This window comes from Umbelopsis ramanniana (assembly GCF_025399195.1).
Source record: "Umbelopsis ramanniana AG unplaced genomic scaffold K450scaffold_27, whole genome shotgun sequence".
NCBI classification, from domain to species: domain Eukaryota; kingdom Fungi; phylum Mucoromycota; class Umbelopsidomycetes; order Umbelopsidales; family Umbelopsidaceae; genus Umbelopsis; species Umbelopsis ramanniana.
Window position 1 is genome coordinate 114,463 of NW_026252113.1, and position 19,075 is coordinate 133,537.

The 19,075-nt window shown below is 41.5% G+C and overlaps 8 protein-coding genes across 8 annotated transcripts; 5 read left to right on the forward strand and 3 right to left on the reverse strand.

Annotated features, from left to right (window-relative positions):
* The first annotated feature begins 122 nt into the window (after nucleotides 1–122).
* On the forward strand, nucleotides 123–2,419 carry K450DRAFT_240945 (uncharacterized protein). Its single transcript, XM_051589010.1, has 8 exons — nucleotides 123–700; nucleotides 771–889; nucleotides 957–1,078; nucleotides 1,141–1,533; nucleotides 1,594–1,651; nucleotides 1,711–1,830; nucleotides 1,899–2,151; nucleotides 2,216–2,419. Exons 1-8 carry the CDS (start codon nucleotides 304–306, stop codon nucleotides 2,383–2,385), a joined length of 1,632 nt encoding a protein of 543 aa, XP_051444672.1. The 5' UTR covers nucleotides 123–303; the 3' UTR covers nucleotides 2,386–2,419.
* A 264-nt stretch (nucleotides 2,420–2,683) lies between these two features.
* K450DRAFT_240948 (uncharacterized protein) lies at nucleotides 2,684–3,011 on the reverse strand. The gene has a single exon (XM_051589011.1). The coding sequence runs from the start codon at nucleotides 2,994–2,996 to the stop codon at nucleotides 2,724–2,726; it is 273 nt and encodes a 90-aa protein (XP_051444673.1). The 5' UTR covers nucleotides 2,997–3,011; the 3' UTR covers nucleotides 2,684–2,723.
* Nucleotides 3,012–3,696: 685 nt separating this feature from the next.
* Nucleotides 3,697–6,155, forward strand: K450DRAFT_240950 (uncharacterized protein). Its single transcript, XM_051589012.1, has 8 exons — nucleotides 3,697–4,214; nucleotides 4,275–4,393; nucleotides 4,462–4,583; nucleotides 4,647–5,036; nucleotides 5,119–5,176; nucleotides 5,240–5,359; nucleotides 5,425–5,677; nucleotides 5,741–6,155. The coding sequence occupies exons 1-8, from the start codon at nucleotides 3,824–3,826 to the stop codon at nucleotides 5,908–5,910; spliced, it is 1,623 nt and encodes a 540-aa protein (XP_051444674.1). The 5' UTR covers nucleotides 3,697–3,823; the 3' UTR covers nucleotides 5,911–6,155.
* Nucleotides 6,156–9,260: 3,105 nt separating this feature from the next.
* K450DRAFT_240961 (uncharacterized protein) lies at nucleotides 9,261–11,529 on the forward strand. Its single transcript, XM_051589013.1, has 8 exons — nucleotides 9,261–9,778; nucleotides 9,840–9,958; nucleotides 10,028–10,149; nucleotides 10,212–10,601; nucleotides 10,683–10,740; nucleotides 10,804–10,923; nucleotides 10,994–11,246; nucleotides 11,309–11,529. The coding sequence occupies exons 1-8, from the start codon at nucleotides 9,379–9,381 to the stop codon at nucleotides 11,476–11,478; spliced, it is 1,632 nt and encodes a 543-aa protein (XP_051444675.1). The 5' UTR covers nucleotides 9,261–9,378; the 3' UTR covers nucleotides 11,479–11,529.
* A 473-nt stretch (nucleotides 11,530–12,002) lies between these two features.
* On the forward strand, nucleotides 12,003–12,451 carry K450DRAFT_240969 (uncharacterized protein). Its single transcript, XM_051589014.1, has one exon. It carries the CDS (start codon nucleotides 12,247–12,249, stop codon nucleotides 12,418–12,420), a length of 174 nt encoding a protein of 57 aa, XP_051444676.1. The 5' UTR covers nucleotides 12,003–12,246; the 3' UTR covers nucleotides 12,421–12,451.
* K450DRAFT_240970 (uncharacterized protein) lies at nucleotides 12,086–13,182 on the reverse strand. Its single transcript, XM_051589015.1, has 2 exons — nucleotides 12,449–13,182; nucleotides 12,086–12,380 (listed from the first exon to the last, which is right to left on the reverse strand). The coding sequence occupies exon 1, from the start codon at nucleotides 13,125–13,127 to the stop codon at nucleotides 12,483–12,485; it is 645 nt and encodes a 214-aa protein (XP_051444677.1). The 5' UTR covers nucleotides 13,128–13,182; the 3' UTR covers nucleotides 12,086–12,380; nucleotides 12,449–12,482.
* A 486-nt stretch (nucleotides 13,183–13,668) lies between these two features.
* Nucleotides 13,669–16,193, forward strand: K450DRAFT_240971 (uncharacterized protein). The gene is made up of 8 exons (XM_051589016.1): nucleotides 13,669–14,416; nucleotides 14,483–14,605; nucleotides 14,682–14,790; nucleotides 14,849–15,238; nucleotides 15,318–15,375; nucleotides 15,437–15,556; nucleotides 15,621–15,873; nucleotides 15,936–16,193. Exons 1-8 carry the CDS (start codon nucleotides 14,017–14,019, stop codon nucleotides 16,103–16,105), a joined length of 1,623 nt encoding a protein of 540 aa, XP_051444678.1. The 5' UTR covers nucleotides 13,669–14,016; the 3' UTR covers nucleotides 16,106–16,193.
* On the reverse strand, nucleotides 15,980–16,935 carry K450DRAFT_240976 (uncharacterized protein). The gene has a single exon (XM_051589017.1). It carries the CDS (start codon nucleotides 16,924–16,926, stop codon nucleotides 16,282–16,284), a length of 645 nt encoding a protein of 214 aa, XP_051444679.1. The 5' UTR covers nucleotides 16,927–16,935; the 3' UTR covers nucleotides 15,980–16,281.
* Nucleotides 16,936–19,075: the final 2,140 nt, after the last annotated feature.

Sequence of the window (19,075 nt, forward strand, 5' to 3'; positions counted from 1 at the left end):
ATACTGCACCTTACCGCTTTAGCGATCGGTTGGATTGAAACTCCTATGTAACAAGAACTTGCAGAGGCAGAGAGGTCAGGACAGCGAGTATAGAAAGGCTTTCATATTCAAAGTAAAAAAATGGATTGTATAAGATAATAAATGAAAAAGTAAGCGAGATTTGTAAGAGTAGCTGATCAGTAAGCTTTGCCAGGCAACTTGATCTCTACTACCGCGCATTTCCATTTACGGCTGTACACAAAATTTGCAACACAGTATAAAAGGCGTGGCCGATTATTTTGCCTTAACCTCGGCCAGTAAAAAATGTCTTCGAATTCAGTCCTTTCAAAAGCAGAGACCTTTGCTTCGTCCACACTTTCTCAACTTCTCGAATATCAAAAGTACGCTGGAAATCTCTCTATTGTTGAGCTGAAGAAACATGTGAAGCTCGGTCACGTAGCTGTAGCGGTCGCTTTGCTCGTAGCGTCCAGCATTTACAAGTCCTTATCGTATCCGAAAAAGCTCGCCCACATAGCGCATGTACCTGCCAGAAAGAACATAAGATCCTTTATCAAAGGTGAAACAAATGTCGACCGAGCCAAGCAACTTTTTATACCTTTGTGTCTTGAAACGAAAGGTTTGGTTGCAAAATATGCTCAATTCGGATGGGAAGTTGCAGTCATCAGCCCAGAATCTGCGAGGACGGTTTTCCGTAATCCAGGTACAGTAACTTTATTAAAGCTTTCTCAAGTTTTTTGAATCATCCGGCTGACATTCTCGGTAACTTGTAGATATCTTTCAAAAGACGGAGAGCTTGAGCTTGTTAGATCCTCAAACCCTTTCTATCCGCTTCTTGGGCAGTACCAACCTAGCTCTTGCTAATGGAGAGGATTGGAAGAGACGTAGAAAGGTTGGTACGTACTATAGTTACCGAAATAATGACACAGCGAATAACAAAGTCATTTATTGGAGTTTAGATTGCCAATCCGGCATTCCATCGATCCATGCCTGTGAAGGCATTTGTTGATTTGACCGGCACTCTTCTCCAACAGATCGACACCATGAAGGGTCCTATTGATGTTCAACCCTTGCTACAAAGGTTAGGGACGATCTAGTGCGAGGACACATGTTTCAGTTTGGCTGACTTTTTGTTCCATCAAGGTTTACCTTGGACGTTATTGGACGCGTGGGCTTTGGCTTCGAGTTCAACGCTACTAGAGCTCCCGATGGCGATTGGGTACACACTTATAACGAGGTTTCAGACAACCTCTTGCAGTTTCCTTACATCTTCTTCCCAATTTTGGATACACGCTTTCGGTTCTTGTTTCCTCGTCGCATGGAAAAGCATGCGAAACTGACCGTGCTTAACAACCTTTTTAACACGGTGATCAGGAACAAGAGAGAGAATCTTCAAAAGTTGAATGGAGAAATTGAGGATTCAGAAAAGGACCTTTTGTCTTTGTTGATCGAATCTGGACGAGGAGAAAACGATAACTATGAACCATTGACCGATGAGGAGCTTCGCAGCGAGCTGGTCTTATTTTTCTTTGCTGGGTATGTGTTAATGTGTTACCATGGTCATACATGAGTACGTAACGCTAACTTTAAGCTCAGGCATGATACTACTGCTAATTCGCTGGCATCTACACTTTATTTCTTGGCTGCAAACACAGTAAGTAAATACCATGATTGGTAGGAAGCGCTATTCAGAAGTGCTAATCGATAGTGCAGGCTATTCAAGATAAGGCGAGACAAGAGACTTTGGAGCTGTTAGGTGACGAACCTCATGATGCATCACCGAACAACGAGCAATTGAAGAATATGCATTATCTGACCCGCGTAATCAAAGAGGTAAATGTTCAACCATTCCAATGCCAAGTTTGATATACGAAGGAAACTGACTGGCAGTTAAAATTTAGTCAGCTCGCATGTCGCCACCGGCATCCGCTACCATTCACCGACGAGCGGCTCAGGATACTGAAATTTCTGGCCTGTTCATCCCCAAGGAAACGTTGATAGTTGTCGATATTATTGCCAACCACTACAACCCTGCATACTGGAAAAATCCTAATGTCTTTGACCCTGATCGATTTTTGGAAGGAGGTGAAGCCGATCAACAATCGCCATTTTCGTCATATATGCCTTTTGGTGGAGGAGTTCGACAATGTATCGGTACGTAGAGAGCGGTATATGTGAAAGTGAAGCAATGTCTGACTGATGATGATTTGGGTCATAGGCATGAATTTTAGTTTGGCTGAACAACGTGTTGCGCTATCTGCCATACTGAAGAAGTATGAGCTTAGCATTCCTGAAGGTTCAATTCACAAGGACAGTCTACAGTTCGGAAACCATTTGTTTACTCTAGCGCCTAAGGACCTGGCTATCAACTTTACAAAACGGTATTAAGTATTCATATATTCAATGCATTAAATAAAACCACTTATGTTAACAAGAATCACGGAGTCAGATGAGGGTTATTTGGCTAGCCATAGGTTTTGAAAATTTGTTCACGTAACATTTTAAGATATTGATAAACAATGTCTTGTACAATATACGAGTATTACCACACTACCCCTGCTGTTTACATATGGTTTAAAGTAACTGCTTTTTTGTAAAGATCGAAAATGTTCACTTGATGCTGTTTTTCTTTTTTTTTTAGGTATCAATTTACCCTTAGAGACCATACTGTTATATGTCATTTGGTAGCGGCGGGTGGTATATGGGCCAAAAGTAGAACAGAAGCCTTAACAACCAAATTCTTCATGTCCAAGACTTGGTGTGGTTAGGGCTAATAATCTGTGGATTCCTTTTTGCTTCATGCAGTTCATCATAAGGCGATATCTATGGGTGATCGGCAAGCCACCAGGATATTCCCCTAAATGTGGTTCTAATGTAGAGATGACTGCGTTCACACCATCCATACTGGATAGCATAGTAGATTCATCAGTCAAATCGCCATGGAAAACAGTGACCTTTTCTTTGATATCGTCAAGTAATTTGTCGGGCGACCCTACCATCACATTTACTTTGTGGCCTTCTAATAGAGCCTTTCTAGTGATTTCCAGGCCGGTGGGGCTAGTAGCACCAAATATCAGCAATTTCATAATGCTGTGAAGCGCGACAAAATGAAGGAGGCAAAGAAGACTGGAAAAGACAAATAGTTAGATTTTATATAGGTGCAAAACTTGAAAACAACGCGTTTCCTCATATTGAGGATGGTTCAAGCGAATAACCAGTTCATCGCATAACTTACTTGTTGAAGGAGAAGATATAGTTGAAGGAATGGTAGAGTAGTTCATGGTTTGTTATAAAAGACGATCTATTGAACAACACAACTTTGACGGTGGATTACGACGGCTTGCGTTGACCGAAATTATTCCCAAATTTGAAGTAGGGTGTCTGGCGCACTGGGCAATGACTCTCACAGTCAAGTTTTTCCTCTTTACTTTCTTTAACTGAACTGAACAGCACAATCTGCCAATTGTCCATTTAGGTTCCACACCGCCTACACAGCACCTAGTCTCTCTGAGCTCATACAAACAATGTCTTCTGGGACCTGTGCACAGTTCCTGCATCAAATCAAGGCTGCGGAACCATTGCTCTTAGAAAGTCCGCTGTTATTCAATGACAAGTTTTTATGATCAGACCTGCAACAACAAGCGATTTTTGTTCCATACTGCGCCACCCAAAATTCAAGCTATCCAAGCAAGCCATCCCTTCAAGTTCATTGATTGGACGAATTTCTAAGGGAGCAAACTTAAACAATACCGTTTTTGTTTTTTTTATAAATGCTTTCAAACAAACGACCCTAAATAACGAGATAGCTACTTCTTTCGGTTAATCGATGTCTTTTATATCCCAACATCAAGTAGATCACCTGAGATCTATGGTACTTTCACTAGGCTCAGACCCTGTCAACACATTCAAGAACGCGCTCCTTCCATCTATCAAGCGTTCCAAGTTTAAATACCTAGGCGCTGCTATCGCGTTATATGTGGTCAGCTCAGTGTATCGGTTTTTTGAACGACCAAAACAACTTAGACATTTAAAGAGTATCTCAGTGCTGTCAATGTTTAGATCCTTGATAGCATCGGAAAACGACCTTGACCGGACTAATAAGCTGGTGCTACCCCGTTGGGAAGAGACCAACGGCGTGATATCCTTTTGGGGCCAGTTTGGATGGACAGTCAGAGTGACCAACCCAGAGGCCGTTCGAACCATTTTGTACAAGACAGGTATGTGTGTAGATTCATGTATCTAATTCAACCTTCCTTACTGACATCATGGCAACGAAGATATCTTTCCAAAAACGGCTATATTTGACGAGCTGAAATACAAGAATTTGTTGACAAAGTTTCTCGGAGAGAAAAACATGGTGTCTACCAATGCTCATGAGTGGCGTAAGAGAAGAAAGGTACGTACGTGCTTTCATGATGAGAAAATACGTGCGGTTCAACTCAATAAGTCGATCTATTCCTGTAGATTGCCAACCCAGCTTTCCATCGTTCCATGCCTGCAAAGACATTTGCTGTATTGACTAGCAGAATGTTTGAGCAGATCGAGAAAGCTGATGGACCAGTGGATATACAGAAATTACTGCAAAGGTGAGGCATACTTTTTAACATCCTCATAATGGAATGTGGCCATAATCTAACCTTGTGCTTAAGGTTTACCTTAGATGCTATTGGCCTCATTGGATTTGGCTTTGAGTTCAATTCCACTAACACACCTGATGGTGAATGGGTGAAAACCTACAATGATGTTGCTGATCATGTTGGTGACTTCAAGTATCTTTTCTTTCCCATTCTTGATACTACACTCCTTCCATTATTCCCAGAGCGACAAAAGAAGCATGAAAGCTTGGACAAGCTGAATGGGCTTTTTAATGAGATTATTCAACACAAGAAATCGGAGCTAGCAAAGGGTGGATCGAATGTTGATGACAACGAAAAAGATTTATTGACACTAATGCTTGAAGCTGGAAACGGAGACGATGATAAAGATCCTCTCACATCTGAAGAACTCAGAAATGAGCTCGTATTGTTCTTCTTGGCAGGGTAAGTGCTTCTTGATCAAAGATGTATGGCTGACTTCAACTTCTCACAATGATATGCATTCTAATCGTATCATGAACTTTAGTCACGACACCACGTCTAACGCCATGAACGCTGTGTTGTATTTCTTGGCTGTAAATCCGGTAAGAACTTGGATATGAAATAGGTTGGTATACTATAGGCTTCATTTTGACCTTGGTAAATAGGATGTGCAATCAAAAGCTCTACAAGAAGTCTTGGATGTTCTTGGCGATGAACCATCGGACGTTTGGCCAACTCTTGAGCAACTTAAGCAATTCCCTTACCTTTCGAAAGTCATGAAAGAGGTATGTAGCGTCAAAAGGTTCAGAGCCCTTTATGTCCATACCCCTACTAAAATTATATGTTTCAGGCGATTCGCCTAGCACCACCCATATCACGTCTCGTTGAAAGACAATCAGCAGTAGATACAGAATTGGCTGGCGCTTTCATTCCCAAAGGTACTAGCATCATGATCGACGTACTCTCACTCCACTATAATGCCAACCTTTGGAAGAATCCAACCAAGTTCGATCCTGAGCGATTTGCCGACGGAGGCGAGCTTGAGTCGATGCCATCTACCTACGCTTATCTTCCATTTGGTGGCGGTGCACGACAGTGTATAGGTGAGTAACCTAATCATAATGTCAAATGCCCCTGTATGTGTGTGGCTGACCTTTATGGATCAGGAATGAACTTCAGTTTGGCCGAACAACGCGTGGCTTTAAGTTCCATCTTAAGGAAATACGAGCTCAGTCTGCCTGAAGATTCCATTCATAAGGATGGCATTGTATTTGGTTCGCAGACGCTTACTTTTGCTACCGAGAAAATGATGATCAACTTTACCCGACGACACTGAATAGGCTGATTATATGCACGTCGTCCATTTCTGTGGAGCATTTACTATCATATTTATGAAGTATACAATACACGCCATTATATATTTTTGCAGTAGTCATAAGGTCATTGTACATTATAAAAGAAAGTTTACGGTTCGGTCGCAGTATTTTGGTGCTAGATGTCATGAATGATAGGAGCCCTTTACAATTTAACCGATGTGCTTTCTTCTAATCTCATTCGATACCCCTCTCTCGTATGCAGACATCCAGAGAACTACTTTCTTGACCAGATTGCAAAATACTGGAGAGTTAGAGATATAGACACTTTAAAGCGTATACGAAAGTCAGTATAATAAATCTGCAGTGCGCACAGACATTTTTTGCTAGAGTGCTGGTTGGATCAGAAAGGATTCACGACACAGAAAATATTCATACGCCATGGAGAATAAACACGCAAATGTATACTGGTAATTAAAATGGAAATGCTTTACTAGGTATATATTGTTCAGCTTGCTTCTCTTGATCTAGCTATAAGTATCAATAAACAACGAACATAAATCGTTATACTCTAGTAGCAAGTTCATCACGGAACATTTGGCAGAAGCTCAATTCATTTCATATGGGTCATTAAAATAAACACCCGCCAGTAAGACGCGGTCTCAGCTGTCAATGGCAATCTGCATTTGCACATCAGTAACTCACAAAAGGTCTTGTACCGTACTTTAATAAAACCATGTCTACTCAGACGTACTAGGGTGTTTAACAACTATATAATCGCTTTCCTTTTCCTATGGCTTGAATAAAGTACCAAGTTGTCATTCAAGCTTCCCCTTTATCCCTGATTTCTTTGCCCAAGTTGTACCGTCTGTATGCTCAACAACTATGACCATTAGAGCGAATACACGCGACTGCTTCACCTTTAAACGCCTAAGAGCACATAAATGGTTCGCTTTGAACGAATTTACGCCCTTAAAGCTTACTAAACACGCTCCTTAGCTTAAAAACAACTCTAATTTACCCCGCATCTTTGATACACAAGGTCTGTGCGCACTGCCACTCTGTTACACCGACTTTCTTTCAAGCTGTGAGATGTCTATTTCTCTGGTTCTTCATCCCCTCGATGCTTTAAAAAATAACTAGTACTATAGAAGTATGAGGAGAAGGGAGGGGTATGATATGGGAGTCAAATGGAGTCTGTGGTGAGGCTGGGGGTCGAGGAAATGGCGATTTTGTTCGTAAAAGTGATGGTCATGATCATGTCATTTTCATTACATTTTTGAGACGGATATGGTATGTAGAGAGTGCGTTAGTGTCGTTCCTCGCGTTAAGTATCCTTGGTTTCAGTCGTAGTAGTCAGCCCCGTGCTTCTAGTACCGACTCTCCGTCCGTAAAATAAGTTAATCCAGAGAAAAGATGATTTTTATTAACCACAAGAAGTCCGGCTTTTATAGCCATGTGACTTCCACGTCTAGCGGAAGGTCCGGCATAATTATCTACCGAGTACAGCGAAGAGAGGATGGCAGTCACTGATAATAAGGATTACAGCGGCGCAACATTTTGAGGAAGGTCTTCTGGTCTAGTGGTCTAGGCGACCCCCATATTCTGAGGTTGTTGTTCGGGCTCGGGTTCGATTCTCGCCGTGTGGCGGGTATTCTGATTCGGCGTCTGACCTTCAACTGAGGAATATAGGGGGCCGCCCAAGGCCACTGCCGGGAGACCGCCTCACCCTTTGTGCCAAGTTACTATCGTGACAATGAGCTCTTTTACGAACATAATCGCCATTTTCTCGACGCTTAAGCCCTCCGCATTACCTTCTCTCTTCATCGTTTTCTTCCAAAAACGTTTTCACGTGACCAGTCTTTTCTAACAAGCGGTTGCCGGTCACCTGCTACCTCTTGTGTCGTCGCCTAAAATACAAAATGACAGTTCAACCGAACGCCGGTTCAAGGGGACTTCTTTACCAGCGAAGTCACATTGAATATCCTCTTAAAATTAGATTTCTTTTACATTTTTATATAATAAGTCACGAATCAACAAGTATAAATAGAGCAGTTGATTAATAGAATAAAAAGCAGTTTTTAACCTCACGAGAAGTTCACTCGTCTGCAGGATAATACAATAAGTCATACAGTAATCTAAACGACACTTGTCGCAAACGACATTCACTTAAGCCAATGTCTCTGGGCATATTGCTTCATGTCTGAGGCTGTTTTAACATAGCGTTCAGAGCTGAGGGCAGAAAATTTGAACTCCTCTCATTCATTCACTTCTCGAGACGCGCATTCATGCAGGGTCACTTACAATTCTGCTGCGGTTCTTGAGGACAATAGCTCAAAGTCTTGGAGAATGTAGTTGCACTGTTAGTTGTTAAATTCTCTTTGGTCAAGTTTAGCTTCTAAAGAGCAACTAGATGGTGGTCATTTGGCCCCTGAACCCACTTTCTGTTGATATCAGTATGAAGTTACAGCCCCACCTACACGTTTCCATTCAGTTTCAATTCTTGTCATCATGGCTTCAGCTCTTGTATCGAACTGCACTGGGACTGAACCAAACCAGAAATATGTTCACCAACTAGCGGTCCCAAGCGGATATGACTGCGATCACATTATCCTTACTGTGGAGCATTATAGTCTCATCCGCCAATTTGCCATGGAATACACTGCACGTTTCATAATATTGTCGAGTGTCTTCTCATGATACCGTAACTTCTGATTCACTGGATAGCCTCTAGATGAAGCCCTTCCAGTAATTTCCCAACTTATTCCAAAATGTAGGCGCCAAATAAAAAAGGAAAGGGTAAATTACTAAGTTTTATCAAAAGAAAAGGATGTCCTCTAGGGACAGCCTTCACCTTTTGGTTGAACTGATCAGCGACAGCTATTGAACCGCACAAACTTTTCTTGAAAGAGGTTATACGGTTTTACAGGGCGTTTCGTAGTTTGCTATACAAGATCATCTGAGTCAACAAGATGCTTGAAAATGCGCATTGCATTGATTACGACGGTATGCGTTGACCGAAATTGGAAGAGCGACTTCGGCGCACTGGCCTCGCATGCATTTCCCGCTAGATTGATGAGAAGGGTCTCATTGCTAATTCTGTCCCGATACGCACCGCTTCAACTAGCATCACATTATCTGGAACTTGCTACTTTAAGGAAATTATGTCTTCCTGGACGTAGTCACACAATCATATCGAAACCACAGACCCATAGATCTCAAAACCATCGCTTTTATTCAATTAAATCGTAGTTCCTTTGACCCGTTTTTATTATCTCATAAGCAAAGAATGCAGAGATCGGTAAACAGGGTTAAATTTTTGGTCATGCTGCGCCACAAAAATCGAACAATTTCCCTAAGCCTTGCTTTCATAGTTCATTTATTGGATGAATTTAACCGCTAATCCTCACGTTATTTGTTGCTTTTTTTAATGCTGCATCAAATGTATGAACATAAATAACGAGATTGTTGCTATTTCTTTTAATTGAACAATGGCTTCTCCTACATCAACCTCCCAATATCAAATAGACCGCATGAGGTCTATGATACTCTTGCTAGGTTCAGACCCTATCAACATCATAAAGACCAAGCTACTTCCGTCTATCACACGCTCCAAGTTCAAGCTCCTTGGCGCTGCCATTGCATTGTATGTGGCCAGCATAGTGTATCGAGCCTTCGCATACCCAAGGAAACTTAGACATCTTAAGAGAGTACCACTGCTACCGACGCTCAAGTCCTTGATGGCAGGTGACAGTGACCTTGAGACATCCAAAAAATTTATGCTACCCCATTGGAAAGAAACCAACGGCGTGATGTCCTTTTGGGGCCAGTTTGGATGGACGGTTAATGTCGCCAACCCAGAAGCTATTCGAACCATTTTGTACAAGACAGGTATGTGTAAGCTTATGGGTCATGTTCAGACCTTTTTACTGACATCATAACGCCGCCCAAGATATGTTTCCGAAAACGACAGTTTTTCAAGAGCAAAAGTATAAGAACTTAATGACAAAGTTTGTCGGAGATAACAACTTAGTATTTTCCAATGCCCATGAATGGCGTAAGAGAAGAAAGGTTAGGATATGTGGTCATGTTGAGACGATTCAAGTGATTTCCTCTCAACAAGTCAAAATATTCCTGTAGATTGCCAACCCAGCTTTCCATCGTTCCATGCCTGCAAAGACATTTGCTGTATTGACTAGCAGAATGTTTGAGCAGATCGAGAAAGCTGATGGACCAGTGGATGTACAGAAGTTACTGCAAAGGTGAGGCATACATATCGACATCACATAATGGAATGTAGCCATTATCTGACCTTATGCTTAAGGTTTACCTTAGATGCTATTGGCCTCATTGGATTTGGCTTTGAGTTCAATGCTACTAACACTCCTGAGGGTGAATGGGTGACAACATACAATGATGTTGCTGATAACGTTGGTGATTTCAAGTATCTCTTCTTTCCCATTCTTGATACGACACTACTTGGATTATTCCCAGAGCGACAAAAGAAGCATGAAAGCTTGAATAGGCTGAACGAGCTTTTTGACCGGGTTATCCAACACAAGAAATCGGAGTTAGCAAAAGGTGGATCGAATGTTGAGGAGAATGAGAAGGATCTATTGACACTTATGATGGAGGCTGGGAACGGTGATGATCAACATGAACCTCTTACTTCTAAAGAAATTCGAGACGAACTCGTGTTGTTTTTCATAGCAGGGTAAGTACCGCTCCATGATAGATGGAATATTGACTTCAATTCTCACAATTATGTGCGTTCGAATCATTTTGAAAACTTTAGTCATGACACTACATCTAATGCCATGACCGCTGTGTTGTACTACTTGGCTGTGAATTCGGTAAGAATATATACAAGGAATCATTGAAAAGCTATAAGCAATTATTTTGACCGTGATGATTAGCATATACAAGCAAAAGCTCGAAAAGAAGTCTTGGATGTTCTGGGAGATGAACCATTGGACGTTTGGCCGACTCTCGAGCAACTAAAGGAATTTCCTTATCTCTCGAAAGTCATGAAAGAGGTATATGGCGTCGCGATATGCACATTAGTGTCCTCATGCTAAAACTCATACTGATATGATACGTTTTCAGGCTATTCGACTAGCACCACCAGCAACTAGTCTCATTGAAAGAGTGGCTAAAGTGGATACGGAATTGGCTGGCGTTTTTATTCCCAAAGGCACTCTTCTTCAAGTTGACGTTATATCACTCCACTATAACGAGAATCTTTGGAAAAGTCCAACAAAGTTCGACCCCGAGCGATTTGCCGATGGAGGAGAGCTAGAGTCAATGCCATCAACCTATGCTTATCTTCCATTCGGTGGTGGCTCACGGCAGTGTATAGGTGAGTAAACACATCATAACGTAAATGCTTTACTTCATGTGTGGCTGACCACCATAATTCAGGAATGAACTTCAGTTTGGCTGAACAACGTGTGGCACTAAGCTCTATCTTAAGGAAATACGAGCTCAGTCTGCCCGAGAATTCCATTCACAAGGACGGCATTGTTTTCGATTCACCAAACATAACTATGGCTCCTAAAGGAATGGAGATTAACTTTACCCCACGATATTAAGCAGGCTAGCTATTCACCTAAGGCTCATCCTTATAAGCCGTCCAACTCCATTGATACAATATACAATATAGATTTAACCTTGATCAAAGATTTTCACCATGGTTACGAGTTCGCTGTACATCGTAGATAAAAGGATAGCGATTTGGTGACAGGCTTGATGTGCACGATATTATAGTCTTCGAAAGCAGACACTTTTGATGGGTCCGAACCAGCCAACACAATCTCGTTCTCGAGCAACAGAATATTTCGATAATTGCAGAGGAAAATGGTGATCATCATAACCTTAATCCAAACCACAACATAACGATGGGGGTTTCGAACAGCTTGGCTCCATTGTCGGTGTAGCACAGAGTAAGGCGCACAGACAGCTTAGCATAAATGTGGGGTTGGGATAAGAGTAGATTTCAAGTTACAGAGCGTGTTCATAAGCTTTGAAGGCGAGGGGGCTTGAAAAATAGATAACGGTAAAGAACCTGAGAGAATTAGAGTGCAGCTGTATTTAAATTCATTCGCTGCAAAGTCCTTCTTCACTATAGAATATACAAGCAGCAAACGCGACGTAAAAGCTCATTGGTTTCCATAATCCTTGAGAGAGAGTTCATCTTGTTCATCCAACCGTCTATTTTTATGGTACTAGGATCATACATGAGAGAGGGATTTTTACGACCATAAGCAACATGAATAACAACGAGTCATTTAGCCAGGTTGTCGTAATGGTTACTGATAGTCCTTGAAATTGTTGATCGCTTTCAGGTTTCAAAGTACTCGATGAAACATCAATCTATCGGGCGCCAATACAGCCCATATCGTTGTCGATTACTTCGATCTCGATTTATGTCCCTCTTTTACCACGTGACAACGCATCAACGAAGCCGACAAGTACGGTGCATGTTTGTGTTTTACTTAAAGTATGACGATTGCTATAGTCATGAGAATAGATAGAAGAATAAGAAATCCACCGGTTGCTTACATTGAATGTATCTTTTTAATGTAATGACCAATAATTAGGATGATGATAGAATGGGTAATTTGTGGACCCAGTTGTTTGCAACCACTTCGTCGATGCAGAATTTGGCAATGTCTTTGCGATATATGAATACTCCCGCGTCGCCAGCATAATTTGCTTTTAGTTTACCGGTTTCATTATCGCTGTTTTGCAAAGATCCAACTCGATAAAGCGTCCAATCGATGTCATTTTGTTTTTGTATCAATTCACCGGCAGCGACGATGTCTTTATATGAGTTATGAAAGGGCATGACGGCGTAAGGTCCAAGGGCAGTCCAGAAACTCCAACGGTCATTTTCTTTATCTGCAACACTTGGCGTAGACAAGGCTAGCAATCTGCGAATTCCTTTTTGCCGCATGCAGTCCATCATGAGCCTATATCCATTGGTGACCGGTAAGCCAGCAGGATGTCTACCTACAAGTGGTCCTAACGCAGATATGACTGCGTGAACGCCGTCCATACTGGATAGCATAGTGGATTCATCAGTCAAATCGCCATGAAAGACATTGACCTTTCCTTTGATATCGTCGTGTAATTTATCGGGCGATCGTACCATCACATTCACTTGATGGCCTTCCGATAGAGCCTTTCTAGTGATTTCCAGACCAGTGGGGCCAGTAGCACCAAATATAAGCAATTTCATAATATATAAGCTAAGCGAAACGAAAGAGCCGCATGAAACAGGAAATAGAGAAATTCCCTGATTTTATAGAATAAAAAAAATCAGTTCATAGGATAAACCGCTTCCATTTTCAGAATTCACCTGATTACCAACCAGTACAACAAGTCTGAACGATTACCTGCATCAAGTTTGTCAACCATCGACACTGATTAGTCAACTAATGGACTTCAATATCAAAACGCTAATGTCGCTCAGAAACATACGATGTCAACTTCCGTGGAAGGAATTAACTGTCTGTAATTTTATTACGCTGTGAAATCAAAACGAAAATCAAACAGCAGCAAGACGAAATCAAAAGTCATATGCTGAAGTCTGATAAAGGTACATGTTCGTGCTTGGTAGGACAATTTATGGTTTGGTATAACAGTCGATACCACTCGACAGAATACTAGAGGATCACAACAGCGATATATCAGTGACTACCACATCTTGCATTGGCGACCCAAGCTGAAAGCAGCCTCTCCGACGCACAGGCCAGAGACCTCACAGCATATGTGATCGACATGTTAGAAGCACATTCATGTCATCGAAAAAAGACTGCAAATTCGATCCATGATACACTCTCGCCAAATTAAACCGCGTATCTTTATAAAGCCATACAAATTGTTTCATATCGATCTATTGGCAGCCAATGCAAGTATGCAAATAGCACGAGCTTTTGATTTCTGGTATATACAAAAGCAATGAAGCACTACCAAAATCCGGGTTCCACCGGCCCTTCTCTTTGAAGCTCATTCATTGGATAGAAATAAATCCAAGGCACACATCACCTTGTACAATCTTGTTTAAATTTTGCCTCCGATCTCCGCATAAAATACAAGGGCTGTTGCTACTTCTTCTTCCAAAAATCATGTCTTCGATAATATCAGCCTCCCAACATCAAATAGACCAACTGAGGTCTATAATACACTCACTAGGTTCAGATCCTGTCAACGTCTTCCAGAACACGCTACTTCCATCCGTTAAGCGCTCCAAGTTTAAGTACCTTGGTGCTGCTATTGCGCTCTTTGTGGTCAGCAGAGTGTATCGTGTTTTTGCATACCCAAAAAAACTCGGTCATTTAAAGAGAATACCAGTGCTCTCAACGCTCAAATCCTTGATAGCATCTGAAAACGACCTCGACCGGACTCGCAAGTTTGTGTTACCCCGTTGGAAAGAGACCGACGGAGTCATGACCGCTTGGGGTCAGTTTGGATGGGAGGTCGTTGTTGCCAACCCAGAGGCCGTTCGAACTGTTTTGTACAAACCAGGTAAGAGCGAAACTTGTCCTACGTTCTCTTGTTCATACTTACTTTACTGACATCACCGCACGAAAGATATCTTTCCAAAATCTTCCGTTTTTGAGAACCCCAAGCACAAGACCTTGATCTTCAAGTTTTTCGGAAACACCAATATGTCTCTTGCCAACGCTCATGAATGGAGAAGGAGAAGAAAGGCTAGTTAATGCTCACATGATTACAGGAAGCAAGTGGTTCGACTAATTAGTCGATGTTTTCCTATAGATTGCCAACCCAGCCTTCAAGCGCTCTATGCCTGCAAAGACATTTGCTGTGTTGACTAGCAGAATGTTTGAGCAGATTGAAAAAATTGATGGGCCAGTGCATGTACAGAAACTGCTTCAAAGGTAGGATATACACATTTAAATCACCTGGATATGACCATTATCTAACCTTGCGATAAAGATTTACGTTGGATGCTATCGGCCTCATTGGATTTGGATTTGAGTTCAATGCTACTAACACCCCTGAGGGAGAATGGGTTAGAACATATAACGATGTTGCTGACAACATTGCCGACTTCAGGTATCTCTTCTTTCCCGCCCTTGATACCACCTACCTCGGACTATTCCCAGAGCGACAAAAGAAGCATGAAAGCTTGAACAGACTGAACACACTTTTTGATCAGATCATCGAAAACAAGAAATCAGAACTAGCAAAAGGCGCATCAAATGTCGAGGAGAATGAGAAGGATCTATTGACACTTATGATGGAGGCTGGCAATGGTGATGATCAACATGAGCCTCTTACTTCTGAAGAACTTCGGGATGAACTCGTGTTGTTTTTCATAGCAGGGTAAGTACTGCTCAGTGAATGAAATACTGGTTCCAATTTCTCACAGTTGCATGCGTTTGCATCTTTTTGAAAACTTTAGTCATGACACCACGTCTAATACTATGACTGCTGCGTTGTATTTCTTGGCTGCTAATCCGGTGAGAATCTAATCGTCAAATTATACCATACTATAGGCTATCTTTTGACCATGGTGAATAGGATATACAAACAAAAGCTCGACGAGAAGTCTTGGGTGTTCTTGGAGATGAACCCTTGGACGCATGGCCAACCGTTGACCAGCTTAAAGAATTCCCTTACCTCACCAAAATTATGAAAGAGGCATGTAGCGTCATATCGTTTAAAGCTCTATGCTAGTACTCATCCTAACACGATATGCTCTCAGTCTATTCGCTTAGCACCGCCAGTGTCGGCTCTGCTTGTAAGAGATACTACAGTAGACACAGAATTGAATGGTGTAGTTATTCCCAAAGGCACTCTTGTCAAGGTTGACGTACTCTCACTCCACTATAATGCCAACCTTTGGAAGGATCCAACAAAGTTTGATCCCGAGCGATTTACCGATGGAGGAGAGTTAGATTCGATGCCGTCTGCATATGCATATCTTCCATTTGGCGGTGGCTCGCGACAATGTATAGGTGAGTAAGCGAATCAAAATGTAAAACGTTCAATGCATGTGTTTTTGACCGTTTTGCTTTAGGAATGAACTTCAGTTTGGCTGAACAGCGTGTGGCACTAAGCTCTATTTTGAGGAAATACGAGCTCAGTCTGCCCGAAGATTGTATTCACAAGGACGGCATTGTGTTTGGTTCACAGATGCTAAATATGACGGCTAAAGAGATGATGATCAACTTTACTCGAAGATACTAATAGGTTGATTTGTTCATTTGCATGGGCCGTTTAATGCCTTTTGATATGATATATGCACTTCCCTTAATCAATAATATAACTTCTAAGCATAGCAATGAGAGAAGACAGAAGGAAAGGAAACTGTTATCATCCTTAATTTTAATAGTAAATGTCTTTTCCAATGCATTTATTAATAATCAGGACGATGATAAAATGGGTAACTTGTGGATCCAGTTGTTTGCAACTACTTCGTCGATGCAAAATTTGGCAATCTCTTTGCGATATGTGAACGGTCTTGCATCGCCGGCGTAATTTACTTTGAGTATAGTTGTGTCTTGATCGCTGCTTTGTAAATGCGCAACTCGGTAAAGTGTCCAATCGATGTCGTTTTGTTCCCGTATCAATTTACCAGTAGCGAGAATATCTTTATATGAGTTATGAAAGATCATGGCGCCGTAAGGACCAAGAGCAGTCCAGTAACTCCAACGATCATTTTCTTCATCCACAACACTTGGCGTGGACAAGGCTAGTAGTCTGCGAATTCCTTTTTGTCGCATGCAGTCTATCATGAGCCTATATCCATTGGTGATCGGTAAGCCAGCAGGATGTCTACCTACAAGTGGTCCTAACGCAGATATGACTGCGTGAACGCCATCCATACTGGATAGCATAGTGGATTCATCAGTCAAATCGCCATGAAAGACATTGACCTTTCCTTTGATATCGTCGTGTAATTTATCGGGCGATCGTACCATCACATTCACTTGATGGCCTTCCGATAGAGCCCTTCTGATGATTTCCATACCAGTGGGGCCAGTAGCACCAAATATGAGCAATTTCATGAAAATATAAAGTTAAATGAAAGGATGAAGCCAAAGAAAAAAAGGAAAAGCTGAGTTGCCAGTGTTTTATATAGGCAGACAGTGAAAGGTCACACCCGCTTTAATTTTTTAAACGATCATATATGAACTCACCTACAACCAGTCCGTTGACATGGATCAAGTTTCCCAGCTATAGCAGAAGATCAGAAATCGAGATGGGGGCTTCATTTCAACAACGTGAATTGGATTCAGAGAGTTGCAACGTTAATGAGTGTCAACTCCAATGGCCGACTCGAGCGTAATACAGCGGACTTGTGCGCCGAACATTTCACAATTGTTCGGTCTCCACATCAAAAATCCAGGAAAAAATAGACGCCAAATCGTAGCATACTACGCTCAGAGATACCACAATTTTAATGAGTAGATGATTGGCGGTTTGGAGGAAATAGAGGGCCAGACAAGAGCCCTACCCATAGCCAAAATATCAAATGAAGCGTTGTTAATGCAAATTAAATTTATCGTCACCTATTCAATACAGGAAAAGAAAGGCTACTAAAGTAAGGGACGTAATCCTTCACTTCAAAACATGCTTTTCACGAATTATGACAATAGTCATTGGTAAAGATAATCGTGCATTCACTACAGAAGGTGTCGCCTTTTTTATAAAGTATGTTTTTTCTTTCGAGAGCGCTAGATATCGTATTCACTGTCAATTGCCGCAGTAATCAGAAGGTCCGTAAATACAAGTACCATAAATATTTGCTCCTTGACCTTGAAATAAAAAAACAGAGATTTCCTATCTCTCTCTCCTCTATCCACAAAAACAGATTGAGTTGAAAGCTGCTGGGTATCAAGAGGGAAACGTCACCAGCATGGTGAAGGTTATTCATTTGTTAAAGTCACGTGGCCATCATAGGGAATAAAAATTGTTATGAGCATCTGTTACAAGCAATCAAGCATAAACCTGACCTGCTTTTAAAACCCCTGAAAAGAACGAACCTGATCAAATCCCGCTTTTTGAGGTAGGGCGGGCGAAGCGAACTCTAGACTTCTTTTAAAGTTTATCGGCGTTTGAGTCAAAGAAAAAAATCTTTTAAAATCTGCTTGATCTGAAGAAAAATTTGAACTTTATTCAACCACAAACTTGCAAATTTCTCAAGTTGTAATACTGATTATTCAGACCATCGCCAGGTAAAACAGATATGCTATCAATATTACTGAATGTATCTTGAGGGAAGTTAACAGTACCAGGAGATAATGCGATATACTGTCCAACCTGAACACCATTGCTATATGCCGTGAATGTAATTGATCCAGGAAAGTTAAAATTTTCAGTTATTATGTCTATACCGATTACAGTAAACGGAGTATTACGAGATATCGTTCCTGATCCTCCAAAGTAATTATAAACCTGTGAAGAAGCTACGAGAAAATTATTCCAATTAAAAGTCTGATAACAATTGGGAACAAACGTCCCAGGTGGTAAATCACTAAAAGTGATTGTTCGAGTACTACATAATGGAGGGCTGACACCTGGGTCATTACAAACACATGCGCCATCACAATGTTGATAAGCATTGCATGTGTTTCCACAGGCGCCACAATTATTTGGATCAGTTTGTTCATTCACACAGGTGCTGCTGCAATTAGTATATCCACTGTTGCAGGAAATGCCGCATTGTCCAGATATGCAAGTTGCTTGACCATTCGTGGGAATTGAACACGTATTTGCACAGGTACCACAATTATTTGGATCAGTTTGTTCATTCACACAGGTGCCGTTGCAATTAGTATATCCACTGTCGCAGGAAATACCGCATTGTCCAGATATGCAAGTTGCTTGACCATTCGTGGGAATTGAACACGCATTTGCACAGGTACCACAATTATTTAGATCAGTTTGTTCATCCACACAGGTGCTGTTGCAATTAGCATATCCACTGTTGCAGAAAATGCCGCATTGTCCAGATATGCAAATTGCTTGACCATTCGTGGGAACTGAACACGCATTTGCACAGGTACCACAATTATTTAGATCAGTTTGTTCATCCACACAGGTGCTGTTGCAATTAGCATATCCATTGTTACAGAGAGCAGTAGAGGAGCTAGCAACAGGGGAGCTAGCAACAGGGGAGCTAGCAACAGTAGAAGAAGGGGATGGAGAGGGGAA

Coding starts and splice junctions, on each gene's coding strand:
- K450DRAFT_240945 (XM_051589010.1), top strand. CDS start 304: ATGTCTTCGAATTCAGTCCTTTCAAAAGCAGAGACCTTTGCTTCGTCC. Junction 701..770: donor GACGGTTTTCCGTAATCCAG/GTACAGTAACTT, acceptor GGTAACTTGTAG/ATATCTTTCAAAAGACGGAG. Junction 1,831..1,898: donor TGACCCGCGTAATCAAAGAG/GTAAATGTTCAA, acceptor GTTAAAATTTAG/TCAGCTCGCATGTCGCCACC.
- K450DRAFT_240970 (XM_051589015.1), bottom strand. CDS start 13,127: ATGAAATTGCTTATATTTGGTGCTACTGGCCCCACTGGTCTGGAAATC.
- K450DRAFT_240976 (XM_051589017.1), bottom strand. CDS start 16,926: ATGAAATTGCTCATATTTGGTGCTACTGGCCCCACTGGTATGGAAATC.
- K450DRAFT_240969 (XM_051589014.1), top strand. CDS start 12,247: ATGAAACATCAATCTATCGGGCGCCAATACAGCCCATATCGTTGTCGA.
- K450DRAFT_240948 (XM_051589011.1), bottom strand. CDS start 2,996: ATGGTAGGGTCGCCCGACAAATTACTTGACGATATCAAAGAAAAGGTC.
- K450DRAFT_240971 (XM_051589016.1), top strand. CDS start 14,017: ATGTCTTCGATAATATCAGCCTCCCAACATCAAATAGACCAACTGAGG. Junction 14,791..14,848: donor GTACAGAAACTGCTTCAAAG/GTAGGATATACA, acceptor CTTGCGATAAAG/ATTTACGTTGGATGCTATCG. Junction 15,376..15,436: donor ATTTCTTGGCTGCTAATCCG/GTGAGAATCTAA, acceptor CATGGTGAATAG/GATATACAAACAAAAGCTCG.
- K450DRAFT_240961 (XM_051589013.1), top strand. CDS start 9,379: ATGGCTTCTCCTACATCAACCTCCCAATATCAAATAGACCGCATGAGG. Junction 9,959..10,027: donor AATGGCGTAAGAGAAGAAAG/GTTAGGATATGT, acceptor ATATTCCTGTAG/ATTGCCAACCCAGCTTTCCA. Junction 10,924..10,993: donor TCTCGAAAGTCATGAAAGAG/GTATATGGCGTC, acceptor ATACGTTTTCAG/GCTATTCGACTAGCACCACC.
- K450DRAFT_240950 (XM_051589012.1), top strand. CDS start 3,824: ATGTCTTTTATATCCCAACATCAAGTAGATCACCTGAGATCTATGGTA. Junction 4,584..4,646: donor ATACAGAAATTACTGCAAAG/GTGAGGCATACT, acceptor CTTGTGCTTAAG/GTTTACCTTAGATGCTATTG. Junction 5,037..5,118: donor GTATTGTTCTTCTTGGCAGG/GTAAGTGCTTCT, acceptor CATGAACTTTAG/TCACGACACCACGTCTAACG.